General features: G+C 41.1%; 1 protein-coding gene across 2 annotated transcripts in view; it reads left to right on the top strand.

The window, feature by feature from the left end:
- The window catches only part of LOC119786077 (acidic mammalian chitinase-like), a 69,127-nt gene extending 51,814 nt beyond the window's left edge, over positions 1-17,313 (top strand). The window contains exons 1-13 of one of the 2 annotated variants that reach the window (XM_038289163.1): positions 8,714-8,742; positions 8,863-8,917; positions 9,002-9,066; positions 9,169-9,195; positions 9,294-9,498; positions 9,628-9,684; positions 9,822-9,987; positions 10,072-10,196; positions 10,278-10,401; positions 12,302-12,484; positions 12,632-12,748; positions 12,832-12,964; positions 17,010-17,313. In XM_038289163.1, the coding sequence (XP_038145091.1) occupies position 8,742; positions 8,863-8,917; positions 9,002-9,066; positions 9,169-9,195; positions 9,294-9,498; positions 9,628-9,684; positions 9,822-9,987; positions 10,072-10,196; positions 10,278-10,401; positions 12,302-12,484; positions 12,632-12,748; positions 12,832-12,964; positions 17,010-17,260 (1,509 nt within the window). In that variant the 5' untranslated portion in view covers positions 8,714-8,741 and the 3' untranslated portion in view covers positions 17,261-17,313. Of the gene's footprint in view, positions 1-8,713; positions 8,743-8,862; positions 8,918-9,001; positions 9,067-9,168; positions 9,196-9,293; positions 9,499-9,627; positions 9,685-9,821; positions 9,988-10,071; positions 10,197-10,277; positions 10,402-12,301; positions 12,485-12,631; positions 12,749-12,831; positions 12,965-17,009 lie in introns of those variants that run through there. The other variant, XM_038289164.1, reaches the window with a different exon arrangement.
- The last annotated feature ends 335 nt before the right edge of the window (positions 17,314-17,648 follow it).

Here is a 17,648-nt window from a genome sequence, read left to right as displayed (position 1 = left end):
GACACTGCAAATGTTTATTTCTTTTCATTTCACCAAAAAAATAAGGTAATCTGCTATAAAACATGTAGCAAGACACAGACATGCATCAAACATGCATCTTAATTTAACAAAAAAAGTGCATCTCTTATGGAGGTATGTAATAAAGTAAAGTGCATTCTGAAAACCATTAATGCTTGACTGCATTAAAACAAAACTCAGTCATTTAGATAAAAAAATGCTTACAACTTCAACTTAAAAGTTAAAGGATTTCCTCTTCTCAACATGTCCTTTGCTAACCACTCCCCAATCTTGTCACTGTTTTATGTCATTACATGTGGTCATATGCCATCATAAAACATATAGCAAAAGTTCTAACAACATCAAGCATAAAATGTGCCTCTTAATTTTAACAAAACGTACATCCCTTAAGGATGTAAATATTTAAGTCTGTTTCAAAACTAAAATGCTTAAATTCTTCAAAACTTCAACTTCAAAGATTTTCCTCTTCTGAACATTTCCTATCCTAACCTCCCCCCAAACTTGTCACTGTCACATTATCTGCATTATATTTTCTATATTCTGGGGGAGGGCACCAGTGGGAGATTTTTCTTAACAAAGAGAAGCATCTCTGCTTTCTCACATCCAAGTCTGTTTCGTTTTTCATCAATAACATCAATAACATTTGCAGCAGCAAGTTGTGGGAACCGGATTTTGTTGCTTCTCCAGTAGTCCAAGGGGCTCTCGGATCGAGGAATTGTGGGCTCTGAGAGATAGGCTTGAATCTAAGGTAATAGAAGAATAACAAAGAACAAAAACAAAATAATATTCAGTGTTGGGCACGTTACTTTGAAAAAGTAATTAGTTATAGTTACTAGTTACTTCTCCCAAAAAGTAACTGAGTTACTAACTGAGTTACTCCACAATAAAAGTAACTAGTTACTAGTAAAAGTAACTATTGCGTTACTTTTGCGTTTCTCGCCCCCGTAACCCTCACCACCCGGCACCACCTTCTCGCCGTGTGTTTCCAAAGCCAGCTGAATAGAGCGGACGTCAAAGACAAGAACCTGCAGAGAGTTTAGCATTTATTGCAAGTCAATGTAAATGACATCAGGGGGGAACGCAATGTGAAGTTTTTTAACAGGGCATTCAGATCTGAAATTAATAACTGGGGATGTCTAATTCTGAAATCCTGTGTGTTTGGGTTGTTATAGATACTGCAACATCTATCTATCTATCTATCTATCTATCTATCTATCTATCTATCTATCTATCTATCTATCTATCTATCTATCTATCTATCTATCTGTATACTCTGGGTGTGACGTAAAATATGGATCTCACTCCCTGCCACCCACAAAGGCCATCAAATAATGTTTAAAATAAAAAATACAGTAGGTTAAAAAGGCAGAGTATCCATCCATCCATCCATCCATCCATCCATCCATCCATCCATCCATCCATCCATCCATCCATCCATCCATCCATCCAGATTTCTCCCTTTCATTTGATCGTTCACGCTCTCCATAGTTCTCCTGTGGCGTGAGCACAGGGCGACTGTTGCGCGCCTTTAGCGAGCATGCGCGTTTCCTGTCGCTTGCGCGGTGACTCGTGCCGCCTGCGCTGTGCGGAGATGCAGGGGAAACCGTATGTGATGGGGAAACTCAGCTCGACGTAACAGCGGTATTTCCATCAGGAGAACGCTGTTTTGCTGCTTGATCCTCCTCACTCTCCATCTCTCTGTGTGTGCTGTACGTTAACACCCGCCAGCAGAAACACCCACCTACCCAACTGACAGACGGAATCTCACTATACATCAGCCATTCTCATCCTCCCCTCTCTCATGACAACGCGCGCACCTCTGGATGACCTAAAAAATTATCTTTAATATCTCTTAAACAAAAGTAGCACAAACAATATTTTTTTCTGCACAAATCTGCACTAACGTTGCACTAACCATTCAGTTTATTTAGAGAGTTTTTTGACGTGGGTGGGGTGTCAGCTTCACGCAGCTGCGCACGAGTCCTATCATGAAAAAAGGTTCATTGTGCGACCTGAGTAACGCGCAGTAACGGGGTGTCTGCAATGGTAACTGCGTTATAGTTACAGTCAAAGTAATTAGTTAGATTACTCGTTACTAAAACAAGGTAACGGCGTTAGTAACGCCGTTACTTTCAACGCCGTTAGTCCCATCACTGATAATATTTAATGTTATACATAGCATATTTAACATAATATAACATTTTTTTATCAGATAGCCCAAAGCTTTATATAAACAACAAATCAATTACCTGCTGATCAGCTTGGCTGTGGTTCAGCTCGTTTGTGGCATTTTCGTAAAGGATTTCTTCATACATTTTCTGCAGGGAAGTATTGTTGTTGTTGTCATCTGTCCTGGTTCTCTTCTCATGTGGCTCTTCCTCTGGCTCATTTTCTGTCTGTGATCTCATTTTGGCCGTTAAGACTTCTATTGCTTCCTTCTTTGTTACTTGGTCAAAAAAGCAGTCTTTATATCTGGGGTCCAACACTGTGGCCAGAAAGCACACGGACTCTGTCGAGATGTGACTGAAACGCTGCTCAACAGCTTGCAGTAGCATACTCTTTGAAGTTTTGATTCCATGATCTGTCGCAACGGTCTGGTTTAACAGACGTTTCAGGGCCTCAATGGAGGGGATCACATCAGCTGCGGTGGCTGTAGCTGAGCTCATGTTTTTTGTCAGCTGCTCACACGGGTCAAGAATTGTTAGCATGTTTTGGATTAAAGCCCACTGATTTGGGCTCAGAAATGCAGGCAAGTCGAAATCGACGGCATATGCTGCCAGGGCTCGTTTCTGCGGCAACAAGCTGGTCAGCATGTAGAAGGTTGAATTCCAACGAGTAGCCACGTCTTGTTGAAGCCTTGCCTCTTTCATGCCAAGTTGTTTCTGTAAGTTTCGTAGGCGGAAGGTGGCGACGTTGGAGTGTTTAAAGTGTCCGACTATCTTCCTGCTTATCGCGACACAGTCTGCGATGCTTCTTTGGCTCAGTACAGCCTCGTTCACAGCTAACTGTAGCCTCAGCACGACATGCACTTGGTCTTTCGTTATATTCCAGTGTGCAAGCATGGTGTTAAACGCCTGACATATCATTGCTGCAGTATGTGATCCGGGGCACTCCTGAGCATGCAGCATGGCTTGTTGCAAATTAAAGTCCTCGTCTAGCCACTGTGCTGTTGGACTTAGCATGCTAACGGGGCTAACATCGGACGTCCATATGTCCGTTGTGAAACTTATGTGTAGTCCGTTCTGGTCGATTAGGCTGTGGATGTGTGTGGCAACAACATCATAAAGTGCAGGGAGGGACACGTCTGAGAAAAAGCGGCGGCTTGGAAGAGTGTAGCGTGGCTCCAAGTGTGCCAACAGGCTACGAAAAGATGGCTCTTCGACCACGGAGAAAGGCTGGTCGCCGAGTGCAATGAACTCCATTATTTTGCCGTTAGTGGCTTTGGTCTTTTCACTGTCTCTCGCAAAGGGTCTACTTTTTTCAAAAGACTGCAGAATGGTAACATCGGATTTTCTCCCTTTAGTTACCGCATTGGTTTCACTGCTTGTGCTAGCTGCTGCAGCCGCTGCCTCATACTCTTTTAAAGGAATAGTACACCCAAAACATGATTAGCCTTCATTTTCTACTCACCTCCATGCTGAACAACACTCTGGAGTACTTTTTTGATATCTCAAATGCATCTGGAGATCTGGGAGGCTTCTTGCTGTCTGCTGACATTCAAATAATGGAGGTCTATGGCGCCCGAGGCAGAAAGGTCCATAAAAGTCCACAAAAAACGTGTCAAAATTCCTCCATACTGCTCGTCCAATGTATTCCAAGTGTCCTGAGTGGGTAGCGTCCAGAATTTACTCGAAACGAAGTCATTTAGAATGTTTTTAGAGCATAAACAGTAGTGTATAGGATTTCCTAATAGCGCCCCCATGCGCGCTCGCGATTCTACGGAAGCCGGCAGACCAAACCAGCGCATTCAGCTCGGCAAAGAACTCATGCTCTTCCTCAACACTGAAGTCCTCAGACATTTTTCTTTCGTTGTTTCTTTCTTTGCACAGGTAAACAGCACATTTCTTCTTCTACGCTTGCATTATCGGCAGACCAGACGCTGAATGCGCACTTTCTTCCGGTTTGGTCTGCCGGCTTCCGTAGCGTCGTGAGCGCGCATGGGGGCGCTATTAGGAAATCCTATACACTACTGTTTATGCTCTAAAAACATTCTAAATGACTTCGTTTCGAGTAAATTCTGGATGCTACCCACTCAGGACACTTGGATTACATTGGACGAGCAGTATGGAGGAATATTGACACGTTTTTGTGGACTTTTATGGACCTTTCTGTCTCGGGCGCCATGGACCTCCATTATTTGAATGTCAGCAGACAGCAAGAAGCCTCCCAGATCTCCAGATGCATTTGAGATATCAAAAAAGTACTCCAGAGTGTTGTTCAGCATGGGGGTGAGTAGAAAATGAAGGCTAATCATGTTTTGGGTGTACTATTCCTTTAATACCTCTTCGCCGCGGTGCCGACTTTTCAGGTGAGATATAAGATTACTTGTGTTAAAGCTTGATGACCTTTTTCCTCCTCTCGGAATCCGCAATGAACAGGCGTTGCATATAGCGAAAGCATTGTCATTTTCTGCCACTGTGAAGAACGACCATACTGGTGAAGGCATGTTTGTCTACTTCCCCACTCACTGGCTGCACGCATTGGATGTGACGTGCCACTGCGCGTCATGGCTTGTGTCGTCAAAATAAAAGTCGTTACTCTTGAACGCAGTTTCCGCGTTTTTATTAAATTATCGGCTATTTTTATCGGGAAAATATGGCTATCGGGCCGATAGACAATAAGCCCAAATCGGCCCGATAGTTTAGGTGACCGATATATATCGTGCATCTCTACTTTCTATTAATCTTAATGAAAGATAAGGATATCTTATGAAGAGTCAGAACTGAGTGCCCAGAATTCGAAACAGATTAGTTTTATTTATAAAAATGTTTATTATTGAATGAAGGATCTGAAATTCAGCAACAAGGGCGTCAAATGCAGGAATCTCTGGTTTTAGAGTTCAGTCTGTGCCCAGAAGAAGGAGTAGAATCCAGCCGATGGCTAACAACAGAGTTACCAGAAGATGAAGTCCAAGCCAATGTCGAAGAGGTTATCAGAAGTCCAGCCCAGAAGATCTGAGATCTGAAGAAGAGTCAGGAGACAGATCAAGGTTCAGTCGAAAAGCAGAAACCAGTGGGAGTCCGAAGACAGGTAAGGATGAAAGGTCCACGGGCAGAACTGGTCAGGATCAGGCAATCAGAACAACAACAGGTACGCTAGAGAACTCTCCACCAAAGCTCGAATAATCTGGCACTAATGACTGGGAGCAAGCAGCTTAAATAGAAGCAGGAGCAGGTGGATAAGATAAACAGTGATTATAAACTTTGCAGAGTTAGACAGGTGAATTAAATTAGGCATCAAACCAGTCATCAGTACATATCGACCTAATAAATATTACTGCATGCCTTTAAAAGTAAGCTGCTTTTACAGGTAATGAAGTAGACTAAAACAATTATTAAACGGCTTCGTTTAATAATAGGTTTCAAAACAATTCCTCACGCCTGCAGATCTGCTTGGAAAATTGATCAAAAATGCTTATCTGTGTCAAGACTCCTGTCTGTGTGTTTGTGTTTCTGTGTTTGTCTCCCTTCCTCCACCAGGAGACGCCTGGTTCTGGTCCGCCTCCTCACACACCTGCTGATGGTTTCCTCACGGATTGTTCTTAAGCTGCTGACTGCCACTACCTCGATGCCAGAGTGTTTGCCAGTTTTGGGTACTCTAGCCAAGCTGAGTTTTCCTGAATCAAACTGAGTTCTTGTCAACCTGAGTTTTAACATTGTTTGTCTTTTGCCTCTTGGCAGGAAGTCTTCCTGCAAACTGGATGTTTCGGACCTTCTCTCCTTGGAAGGAACTGAGCTTCAAACTGAGCTGGGATTTAGACAGGAGGTTTGGATCCACTCTCCCCAAGAGATCGTTTGAGCTTCACTCTGAGAAAGGGATTCATCTCCATTACGACCCGTTTGAGTACCGCAGGAAATCTGAGTGGCAGTCAGTTTCTCCGTTCACCGACAAACAACCGCATTCTGGGTAACCTCTGGTCGGTCCGCCACCGAATCAGACAAACACTGGAACCACGGCACACAGACTGGAGTCAAAGATTTAACAACTTCTCTGGAAACGTGAGTCAGCAACCAAATCCTCTTCTCCAAGTTCATGAAACTATTTTACCACTGAGCCTGAACTACCGTAAATCCTCTAATATTGGCCTATATTCCATTAGCAGCCGGGTCTCTAATAATGGCCGGACGCTAATACAGGCCGGGGCTATAACTGGAACCAACGATGTTCCTGTGCAGTCCTCAGCAACCTCTGATAGTAACATGCATGTACCACAGGGGGGCAGTGTTTGCTAACGAATCCAATCCATTAGCTTGGGAATTCCCATCCTTAGCGCAGACAGTGCTGCAGACAGGAGGCCGGATTGTTTGGTTTTTATGACCGGCTGTGATGGCAGAACAGTTTCCATTAATTTATTTTAAAACTTTGTTTGGCCAAGAATCTAATCTGTGTCTTTTTTCTTTTTTTCGTATTGCCGTGCAGAAAAATAGCAGCTGCTGGAAGATGTCTGAATAATGTTCTGTAAACCGTTATGGTAACTGTACTTTTTCAGTAAATTAACCTAGTATTTTATCGGTTCAAAGAGACACAATCTGTTTTTATTCATTCCACTGGTCGTCTGTTTTGATCAAATAGAAATAGAGGCCTGCCTCTAATTCTGGCCTCCTTCCAATAATGGCCTGGACCAAGATGCTCCTGAGTGAAATAAAGGCCCCGGCCTATATTAGAGGATTTACGGTAATCGCTGTGTCTTCCACTCACTTTGATCAGTGTTCAGAGCAACACTTCCCTCTGCATTATCTCTTCAATAAAACCTGTTAAAACTTTTCCTAGTCTCCCTCTTTGGTCTTCTGCATTTGGGTCTGAACTTTAGTAAAATCATGACAACCTGCCTTTAAAAAGGATCAAAACAGCTTAGCCAGAAATTAATAACACAATCAAAATGTTTAAGAAATGACTTGATTACTTCTGTTTGTTAATATTAGCTGTAGGATCTGTTAATGATAGGTGAGATGTCACCTAAGAAAAAAATCAAAGCAGGAACAACAGTTTGTAAATATGCTTCACACTTTTCGTCTTTTGTTATTTTTCTTCAGTTTATATAATTTCTCAAAAACATGCACACATCAATAGCCTAACTCTATGAAAACCTCAAAATCAGAAATACACTTTAATACTGAGTTCATTCTTCAGGGAATGAGAGCAGGGAAAATAAATTGATCAATTTAAAAACAGTGTTATTTCTCTATCTAAGCAAACACACAGGAAAACAAACTCAATGCAGAAAGACCCGTGGCTATATGTGTGATACCATGAAGACCATTAATAATATTTGTTCAGATTTGTAACTTTTGGGCCTCCATAATACATATGGAGGCCCGTTTTGGCCCTAGAAGTAAGTTTTTTTCCCCTGGGTCTATATATTTCATGTTGACATGCTCCCTTGACTGCTTAAGGCCTTTGGATCCCTAATAAAGATTTCCGCTGATAAACATAAGGTTTACGCTTATGATTGTATGCACGACACATCCAAAGAGACCTTTGCAAAAACATGTTTACAATGCAAGGAATCGTTTATATAAGTATCAATAAACATTAGAGTTTAACATTTTATAACGGGATTAAAATCTGAATTGTAAATATATTCAAACCCATATTAACTAAAGGTAATAAAGTCTGTTTCTGTACCTTATGTTACCTTAACTACTTCAGAAATATAATAAGTTAGTGGGTTATAAAGTTTGACATTTTTTATTTTTAAAACCATTTAATTATTTAATTAATGTTTTATTTTAATTAAGTATATATATATATATATAAAAAAAACTTTCACAGCCATGTAATAGTAGTGTAATATAATTAAAGTTGTCCGCTTTAAAAGACACACAGTATTTTGATAATTAATGACACTGCAAATAAACCAGGAAATATTCAATTTAACTACTCTTGGCATATCTATGCAGGCATTTAATATTTTATTAGAATTATGGCTGCCAAGTACAGAGTATAACATTTTATCAGGTTAATGATTTATCAAAATTGATGTTTTTTCACTCTTTAAAATGAAGTTATTTATGTGCTGCTGAGTTTCTTCCCTTTGGCCATTTAACTCTAAATCTGTGCAGAAATATGACGGATTGAGGATATATTAATGGACGACAGTCAGCAGAGAGAAGAAAGACATCTTTTTAATTTATACATTTTTCTATTTCGTTTTTTTTTTTGTTTCTCATAATAGTGGCAGTTTTTACAGTAGTTGTCTGTTTGCTTATGTTGAAAGCATGAAGACAGACATTTGCGTTAATTGAATTATGAATTATCTATTTTTTTTGAAGGAATAAAAATACTCCTAAGTAATGTCTTTTGTACTTTTTGAAAACTTCTAAAGTCTAGCAGGAGACTAAGTTTCCAGAGGGATAAAGATCATGGAGAAGAATATTGAGGCGCTTTACTGGTTAAACAAGGCCTTCTGAAAGGATAAATAACCCATTTCAAAGGTCGGTTGGCCTATCAGCAATATGATATGTCATTTGTTGCAAAAACTCATCCGTACCCTGACAGAGTAAAGTATGCTCTCTGTGTAGCATCGATCATCTTATCTTGAAATGCTCTAATGGTCGTTACATTTATGGTCCCAGTTTGTGACAGCTTGGTTCAACTTTTGCTCTCTCTCTCTCTCTTCCACAGTGTATAAAAGGCCGCAGCTCTCTGTCACTCTTTGGATACCTGATCTGGCCCCCAGGTGAGTCGACGAGAAGCAGAACTCTTTAATTTCAGCTTAGATTGTCAAACTGTAACTTATTTAAAATCTCTGCTTTCTGTTTAGCTTATTGGCATCTCAAGAAGTTGTTAAATCTACAGAAAACATGGCAAAGCTCATATTGCTAACAGGTAGTGCTGAATTAACAGTTTAACTGTCATTCTGAGATACATTAGCTTATATTGTTGTATGATTGATTTAATTTGTCTCCCCGCTCTATTTTTTTTTCTAAGCCGTGTGTTTGGTGTTATTCCAGTTAGGTGAGCCACAAAGTAGTTTTATCCACCAACATAATTTATGTTCATAATTTTGCAGAAAATGTGACTTTATTCTTGAATTTTCTATTGCTCCTTTGCAGCACACACCAACAGAATGGAGTGCTATTTCACTAACTGGTCTCAGTACAGGCCTGGCGATGGCAAATTCCTGCCACAAAATGTAGACCCCTTCCTGTGTACCTCTCTTATCTATGCCTTTTCCATCATCAATCATGCCAATGAGCTGGTTACCTATGAATGGAATGATGATGTTCTCTACAAGGCCTTCAATGACCTGAAGACAAAGTAAGTCACCATTGTAATGAATCTCCAGTCAGACATTAGAATAAACTACCAAGTACATATGAGAATGAAATATTAATGCATTCCCTGGAGGATTACTAACATTTTCTTAAAATATTCTGCTTTTTCCAGGAATCCCCATTTAAAGACTCTGCTGGCTGTTGGTGGCTGGAACTTTGGCTCAACTCAGTAAGTCATCATTTAAATTAAAGCCTTATCTAGAAGGACTTTCTTGCAAGAGATACATCAACATTATCTTCTAAACTCTTCATATTCTAAATCACTTTGAACAACTTAGCCTAAGTCCTTAAACCTATTTCCTACAGGTTTTCCATCATGGTGTCCACTCCAGAAAACCGCCAGAAGTTCATCCAATCTTCTATTAAATTCCTGAGGACTCATGGATTTGATGGACTGGATCTGGACTGGGAGTACCCAGGTTCACGTGGAAGTCCTCCTGAAGATAAGCAAAGGTTTACTCTTCTCTGCAGGGTGGGTTGAAATAAAGTGCTAGTTCAGTTATCTTTCCCCATGCAAAGATATTCACACACCAACCTTTTGGTGTGATTATTGCAGGAACTTGTTGCAGCTTATGCAGCAGAGGCTGCCGCCACGGGAAGACCTCAGCTCATGTTGACTGCTGCAGTGTCTGCTGGAAAAGGTACCATTGATGGTGGATATGAGATTGCTGAGATTGCCAAGTAAGTACTCTTTCAAGTTTCTTTCTCTCAGTAAAAATGAGAGCATATCTTTATTTTGGCTAAGGATTTTTCTTTACCCAGGGAACTGGATTTCATCAATGTTATGACCTACGACTTCCATGGAACTTGGGAACAGTTTACTGGGCATAACAGCCCTCTGTACCGTGGATCTGAGGACTTTGGTGACCTCATCTATTTCAACACTGTAAGTGTCCCTGTGGAGATATTATACAGTTACGCTGAGGGTGTATTTTATTCATTTGGAGGTGCAGCCATGTTTCACTGCATGAATGGGTTTAACCCAGGGAACTTGGTTCTTCCCACCACTGTCAAACATGCATCAGGTTAATTCTCCCCTAATTTTTCCTTTAAAGGAATAGTACAACCAAAACATGATTAGCCTTCATTTTCTACTCACCCCCATGCTGAACAACAGTCTGGAGTACTTTTTTGATATCTCAAATGCATCTGGAGATCTGGGAGGCTTCTTGCTGTCTGCTGACATTCAAATAATGGAGGTCTATGGCGCCCGAGGCAGAAAGGTCCATAAAAGTCCACAAAAAACGTGTCAATATTCCTCCATACTGCTCGTCCAATGTATTCCAAGTGTCCTGAGTGGGTAGCGTCCAGAATTTACTCGAAACGAAGTCATTTAGAATGTTTTAGAGCATAAACCGTAGTGTATTGGATTTCCTACAAGCGCGTTCACGAGTCTACGGAAGCCGGCAGACCAAACCAGATGAAAGTGCGCATTCAGCGTCTGCTCTGCCAATAATGCAAGCGTAGAAGAAGAAATGTGCTGTTTACCTGTGCAAAGAAAGAAACAACGAAAGAAAAATGTCTGAGGACTTCAGTGTTGAGGAAGAGCATGAGTTCTTTGCCGAGCTGAATGCGCACTTTCATCTGGTTTGGTCTGCCGGCTTCCGTAGCGTCGTGAACGCGCATGTGCGCGCTTTCAGGAAATCCTATACACTACTGTTTATGCTCTAAAAACATTCTAAGGCTACGTTCACACTGCAGCCTGAAGTGACCCAATTCTGATTTTTTTGCCCATATGTGACCTGTATCTGATCTTTTTATAACAGTCTGAACGACACGGATCGGATTTTTTCAAATGCGACCTGTGTCTGTACGGCCAGGTCGCATTCATCCGACCTACACGTCATTGATACTTGACAAATGTTACTAAACGTTACTAATCTGCGTCCTACTAAGCGGAGGCGGGAAAAACTAACAACCATGGCGGAAGATAACACAGAGAGCAGTCAATGGAGAGAAAGTGAGGTTGCTGACTTAATTCATGTTTGGAAAGATAGCTCGATTCAGACCAAACTCGAAGGGTCTTACCGGAACCGGGGGAGGGTCTTTCTTTTTGATCTTCTTAAAAAGATTTCGTTCGTAATGTGCCTGCTCCTGTTGGAGAAGAACTTAAAGAACGCAATATACGCTGCGGTATTACGAGTCATGTTTACTTCTGCAAAAACTGAGGACGCTTGCTACATGTGACGTCATCACGTCCTCAAGTGCGCATGCGGGACACTTCGGTTGAACGCTTTCAGTTCACACAGTAGATCACATACAAGTCGCATATACTTGGAAGTGTGAACGGACACGCAAAAAAATCTGATTTCACAAAAAAATCGGAATTGAGCATTAAGGCCTGCAGTGTGAACGTAGCCTTAATGACTTCGTTTCGAGTAAATTATGGATGCTACCCACTCAGGACACTTGGAATACATTGGACGAGCAGTATGGAGGAATATTGACACGTTTTTTGTGGACTTTTATGGACCTTTCTGCCTCGGGCGCCATAGACCTCCATTATTTGAATGTCAGCAGACAGCAAGAAGCCTCCCAGATCTCCAGATGCATTTGAGATATCAAAAAAGTACTCCAGAGTGTTGTTCAGCATGGGGGTGAGTAGAAAATGAAGGCTAATCATGTTTTGGGTGTACTATTCCTTTACGGTGTGAGAGGGTATTCTTTTCAAATCGGTGTTCATTTGAAAAGATCTGTTCATGCTTAGCCAGGGCTAAGCATGAACAGATCCTGAATGAATGGATTGTTTAGGTAATAGTATTTCACCTTCTGTTTAAACATGATAGGACTATGCCATGAAGTACTGGAGAGACAACGGCACCCCATCAGAGAAACTGAGAATGGGCTTTGCAGCTTATGGTCGTACCTTCCGTCTGACATCATCAAATACAGGTGTTGGAGCCCCAGCTAGCGGACCTGCATCAGCTGGACCATACACCCGGGAAGCAGGATTCTGGTCCTACTATGAGGTAGGAAGCACTCTTTGGAAAATAATCATGTATTTTGCATTATTAGTATCTGACAATATTGTCTATTAACAATATGGAAAATGTATCTGCATAATATTAATTTATATAGACCTGACAATGTTTTTTATTTAATGTTTTATTGTTTAGATCTGCAACTTCCTGAAAGATACCACCGTCCAGTGGATCGATGACCAGAAAGTTCCCTATGCAACTAAAAATAATGAGTGGGTAGGATTTGACAACAAGGAGAGCTACAAAATCAAGGTATTTAGGGTTTTTCTGTGTCAGTATGTTACCTACATATGTATGAGGTGATTCCAGCATTCTCATTATTGTTGTCACATCAGGTCAGCTACCTGCAGGAGCAGAAGTTTGGTGGTGCTTTTGTATGGGCTCTTGACTTAGATGACTTCTCTGGAAAATTCTGTGGAGAAGGCAGCCACCCCCTGCTGTCTCATCTTCGCAGTCTTCTTAATATAGGTAACTCAAAGGTTTCCTTTTATTCTGTCAATTAAAGGAAACATTATTATATATGTATGCAGTAGTCGAATCATTAAAAAAAAGAAGGGATGGTGGATGTTTGTTTTTTTTTTGGAAACATACATAGCCTAATTAATATATTCTATTCACCTAAAGCACTATGCATGGTCTGGTTGTTCCACGTCAGGTACGCCGGTCATTGACCTTGACCAAGGCACCTTACAGTAGAACTGCAGTCAGTCCCTGGACTGGAAATGGATGTCACTGCCCCTACATAGTTAGCATGGCTATCACTGTCCCTACATAGGTAGCATGGCTATCACTGCCTCTACATAGGTAGCATGGCTATCACTGCCCCTACATAGTTAGCATGGCTATCACTGCCCCTACATAGGTAGCATGGCTATCACTGCCCCTACATAGTTAGCATATCTATCACTGCCCCTACATAGTTAGCATGGCTAGCACTGCCCCTACATAGGTAGCATGGCTATCACTGCCCCTACATAGTTAGCATGGCTATCACTGCCCCTACATGGGTAGCATGGCTAGCACTGCCCCTACATAGGTAGCATGGCTATCACTGCCCCTACACAGGTAGCATGGCTATCACTGCCCCTACATAGGTAGCATGGCTATCACTGCCCCTACACAGGTAGCATGGCTATCACTGCCCCTACATAGGTAGCATGGCTATCACTGCCCCTACATAGTTAGCATGGCTATCACTGCCCCTACATGGGTAGCATGGCTATCACTGCCCCTACACAGGTAGCATGGCTATCACTGCCCCTACAGAGTTAGCATGGCTATCACTGCCCCTACATAGGTAGCATGGCTATCACTGCCCCTACACAGGTAGCATGGCTATCACTGCCTCTACATAGGTAGCATGGCTATCACTGCCCCTACATAGTTAGCATGGCTATCACTGCCCCTACATGGGTAGCATGGCTATCACTGCCCCTACACAGGTAGTATGGCTATCAATGACCCTGCATAGTTAGCATGGCTATCACTGCCCCTACAGAGTTAGCATGGCTATCACTGCCTCTACATAGGTAGCATGGCTATCACTGCCTCTACATAGGTAGCATGGCTATCACTGCCCCTACATAGTTAGCATGGCTATCACTGCCCCTACATGGGTAGCATGGCTATCACTGCCCCTACAGAGTTAGCATGGCTATCAATGACCCTGCATAGTTAGCATGGCTATCAATGACCCTGCATAGTTAGCATGGCTATCACTGCCCCTACATGGGTAGCATGGCTATCACTGCCCCTACAGAGTTAGCATGGCTATCAATGACCCTGCATAGTTAGCATGGCTATCAATGACCCTGCATAGTTAGCATGGCTATCACTGCCCCTACATGGGTAGCATGGCTATCACTGCCCCTACAGAGTTAGCATGGCTATCAATGACCCTGCATAGTTAGCATGGCTATCAATGACCCTGCATAGTTAAGGACCAATTTCCCACTGGGATCAGCTTCATTTAACTCTTTGATTTAACTTCTGAGAATCTTTTGGCAATGAATATATTAAAATTTCCAACAAAGCCTCATAAAGCATTGCAAATGAATATTTGATTCCTTTCAGGTCAAGTATTTTTTTTTTTTTTCAAATTCAACAAATTAAACTGAAATGGCTGAAATAATTTTCAAAATATGAAAAAAACTGCTTACAAATTCATATACATTAGAATTAGCCTGAAAATGACATAAGCCTGTAAAAAATCTAACAATTTTATTCACCTTTCAAATATTAAATTTAGAGTATTTATTTTATAAAATAGACTGTTTATTAGAAAATCAGTATTGCTTTTATTGGCTAATTTAAAGTAAGTTGGGCTATATGCTTGAAATGAATGAGTTTAAACTATTCTAACAGGTCTGTGGAACTAAACTATTTACCACTGATTGGCCGACGGGCATTATCTCTCTTTAAATATATGAAAAAAACATAATTAAATTGAAATGGATCTTAGTGTTCAAAAACTTGTTGTTCTCTGCACACCCCATACTGCTGAGTTCTTTTAACATTGTGGCATTTTGAAACAACTTTGTCAAGAAGAGCCAGCAACATTGCAGCCACGCAAAATTCTTCAGGCAACTCTTAGGACAGCTCAGTGACAGCACTAGGGGGATATTTCATAATTGGGATATTAGTTTTGACTGGTCCACATCAACGGAAATATCTTGATTATAATTCCAGATGTGTGACACTTAAAATGACAAATCAGATTTTGACTCTCCAAAATGTGATTAAAGATATCTTGAATTGTTATTTTTCCCTAGACATGATATAAAACTATATAAAACATCATTAAGGGCAGTCAAAATTTAGTAAATAATGTTTGTCGATTCTACTTATATCTCTATAATGGGTCTGTATTATGTTTTGTCTTCTCAATTCAGAGGGCCCCATGCATGTCTTTGCCTAGGGCCCCACATTTCCTAAATCTGCCCCTGCTTTGATTCCCTCTGTTGTGCCCAGAACGACCTCCTCTGAGCGCATCGCCCTAAACTTACGCCCATTGATGATAAAACTGTTTGAAACATGAATGAAAAGGAAAATTTGAAACATATTCTTGATGTTTTCATATTTCTTACACATGGATGCCTTAAAACTGACAGTTCTGGTGGACCAATAAATTTGAATTAATAGGATTTTACTTGTATGGAGACACGTTTCAGTCGATGTGCTACAGTCAGTATGCAATAAGTAAATTTTCTGCTCAGTAGATGCCAATTCCCCATTTTGCTCTCAGCACCATTCTAAATCATTTCTGACACTTTATTTGTTAAACTTAGAACCTGGAACCTGCTGAAGATTCCCTCCCCTCCTTATTTTCACATTCTCTTAAATGGCGCTGTCTTTGTCGCTCGGCCGTTATGCTGTTCAGAACAGCGCAGGCCCACCAAATGTTGAAAGGGCAATGTTATTGCCATTACTGTTAATATGTAATAGAAATTTACACATTCCGTGATAAAAAATCTTCCAGGGGATGATTAAGAAGGTACGGAGCTCCTCTGATGACATGGTCAAAAAAAATGTTTAATTGTGGCCACAAAGTAGTATTTCGTGTGCACGAAGTAGTATTTCGCGGCCACGCAATAAGTATAACGTGCACACGAAATACTTATTAATAATATCAATAAATCCGCCCCTGTTTTCAGGCTTATGTTAACTATAATGACTTATCTTGGACAGGCTGCTATGTATGTTTACACTACGCCTTTTCCACCTAAAATAGCGTCTTAGCAACAAATGTCACATGACTGGCGGAGACCGATTGGGTAAGCAAATCGAGCGCGCCTTAGACCATAGAGAAGGCGCGCTCGATTTGCTTACCCAGTTGTCCAGGAATGATATTAATATTATTAATAAGTATTTCGTGCGCACGTTATACTTATTGCGTGGCCACGAAATACTACTTCGTGCGCACGAAATACTACTTCGTGGCCACGCAATAACTTTAACGTGCGCACGAAATACTTATTAATAATATCAATAAATCCGCCCCTGTTTTCAGGCTTATGTTAACTGTAATGACTTATCTTGGACAGGCTGCTATGTAAACGGGCCTTTAGTCCTTCGTTTAGCTATGCTGCGGTTGTTTACACTACGCCTTTTCCACCTAAAATGGCGTCTTAGCAACAAATGTCACGTGACTGGCGGAGACCGACTGGGTAAGCAAATCGAGCGCGCCTTAGACCTTAGAGAAGGCGCGCTCGATTTGCTTACCCAGTTGTCCAGGAATGATATTAATATTATTAATAAGTATTTCGTGCGCACGTTATACTTATTGCGTGGCCACGAAATACTACTTTGTGGCCACAATTAAAAAATTTTTTTGACCATGTCATCAGAGGGGCTCCGTAAGAAGGTCAATTAAGAAGGGGGATGATTTTTTATATTTTTTTAAGAAGGGGGATGCCATCCCCCCTCATCTCCAGTGCTGGCTGTATGTATTTGTAAGTATTAGATTCGCCTTTTTTGAGTCACTTATTATTGTTTGTTTTTTTTTACTATTCAGAGCTTCCACCACTGCCTCCAACCACTACCCCCAAACCAGGAGTTAGCACTACATCTCCAACCACAACAACCACCACCACCACTACACATGCCCCAGGATCTGGCTTTTGCAATGGTAAACCTGATGGCCTCTACGCCAACCCAGACGACAAAAACAAATTCTACAATTGTGCCGGAGGTACCACGTATGTGAGCTCCTGTGGAGCTGGAACTGTCTTTAGCGACAGCTGCAAGTGCTGCGGATGGCCTTGAGCTTCTAATGATAGCCATGTAAAATACAGGTGACACCATCAACTAAAAAGACTGTAAATGTATACAGTTTGTGTAATCCTGCACCCATGTGTAATATTTACCACAATCTACTATTCCCTTTGTACAGAAAAAATGTGTAATTTTGGCGGATGATGTGATAAAATATGTAATTTGCTGCTAAAAACATTTCAAAAGAAAGAAACTACTGTTGTACTCCATACTACTGTCAATGTACATGACATATGGAAATAAAGGAATAAAAATAAGCACCAGTGTAACTCATTAATCATACAGTACCTGAAAGAGTTTAACTGCAGTTCCTACATTTGGAGAGGAAAAGAGTAAGTTTACAAGAACTTGATTACAACTGTGAAATACAGGCTGGTTG

The sequence above is a fragment of the Cyprinodon tularosa genome, unplaced genomic scaffold (genome assembly GCF_016077235.1).
Source record: "Cyprinodon tularosa strain WSP-4 unplaced genomic scaffold, ASM1607723v1 ctg264, whole genome shotgun sequence".
Lineage (NCBI taxonomy): Eukaryota > Metazoa > Chordata > Actinopteri > Cyprinodontiformes > Cyprinodontidae > Cyprinodon > Cyprinodon tularosa.
The sequence above is the reverse complement of the archived record's forward strand: the minus strand, read 5'-3'. Positions and strand labels throughout refer to the sequence as shown.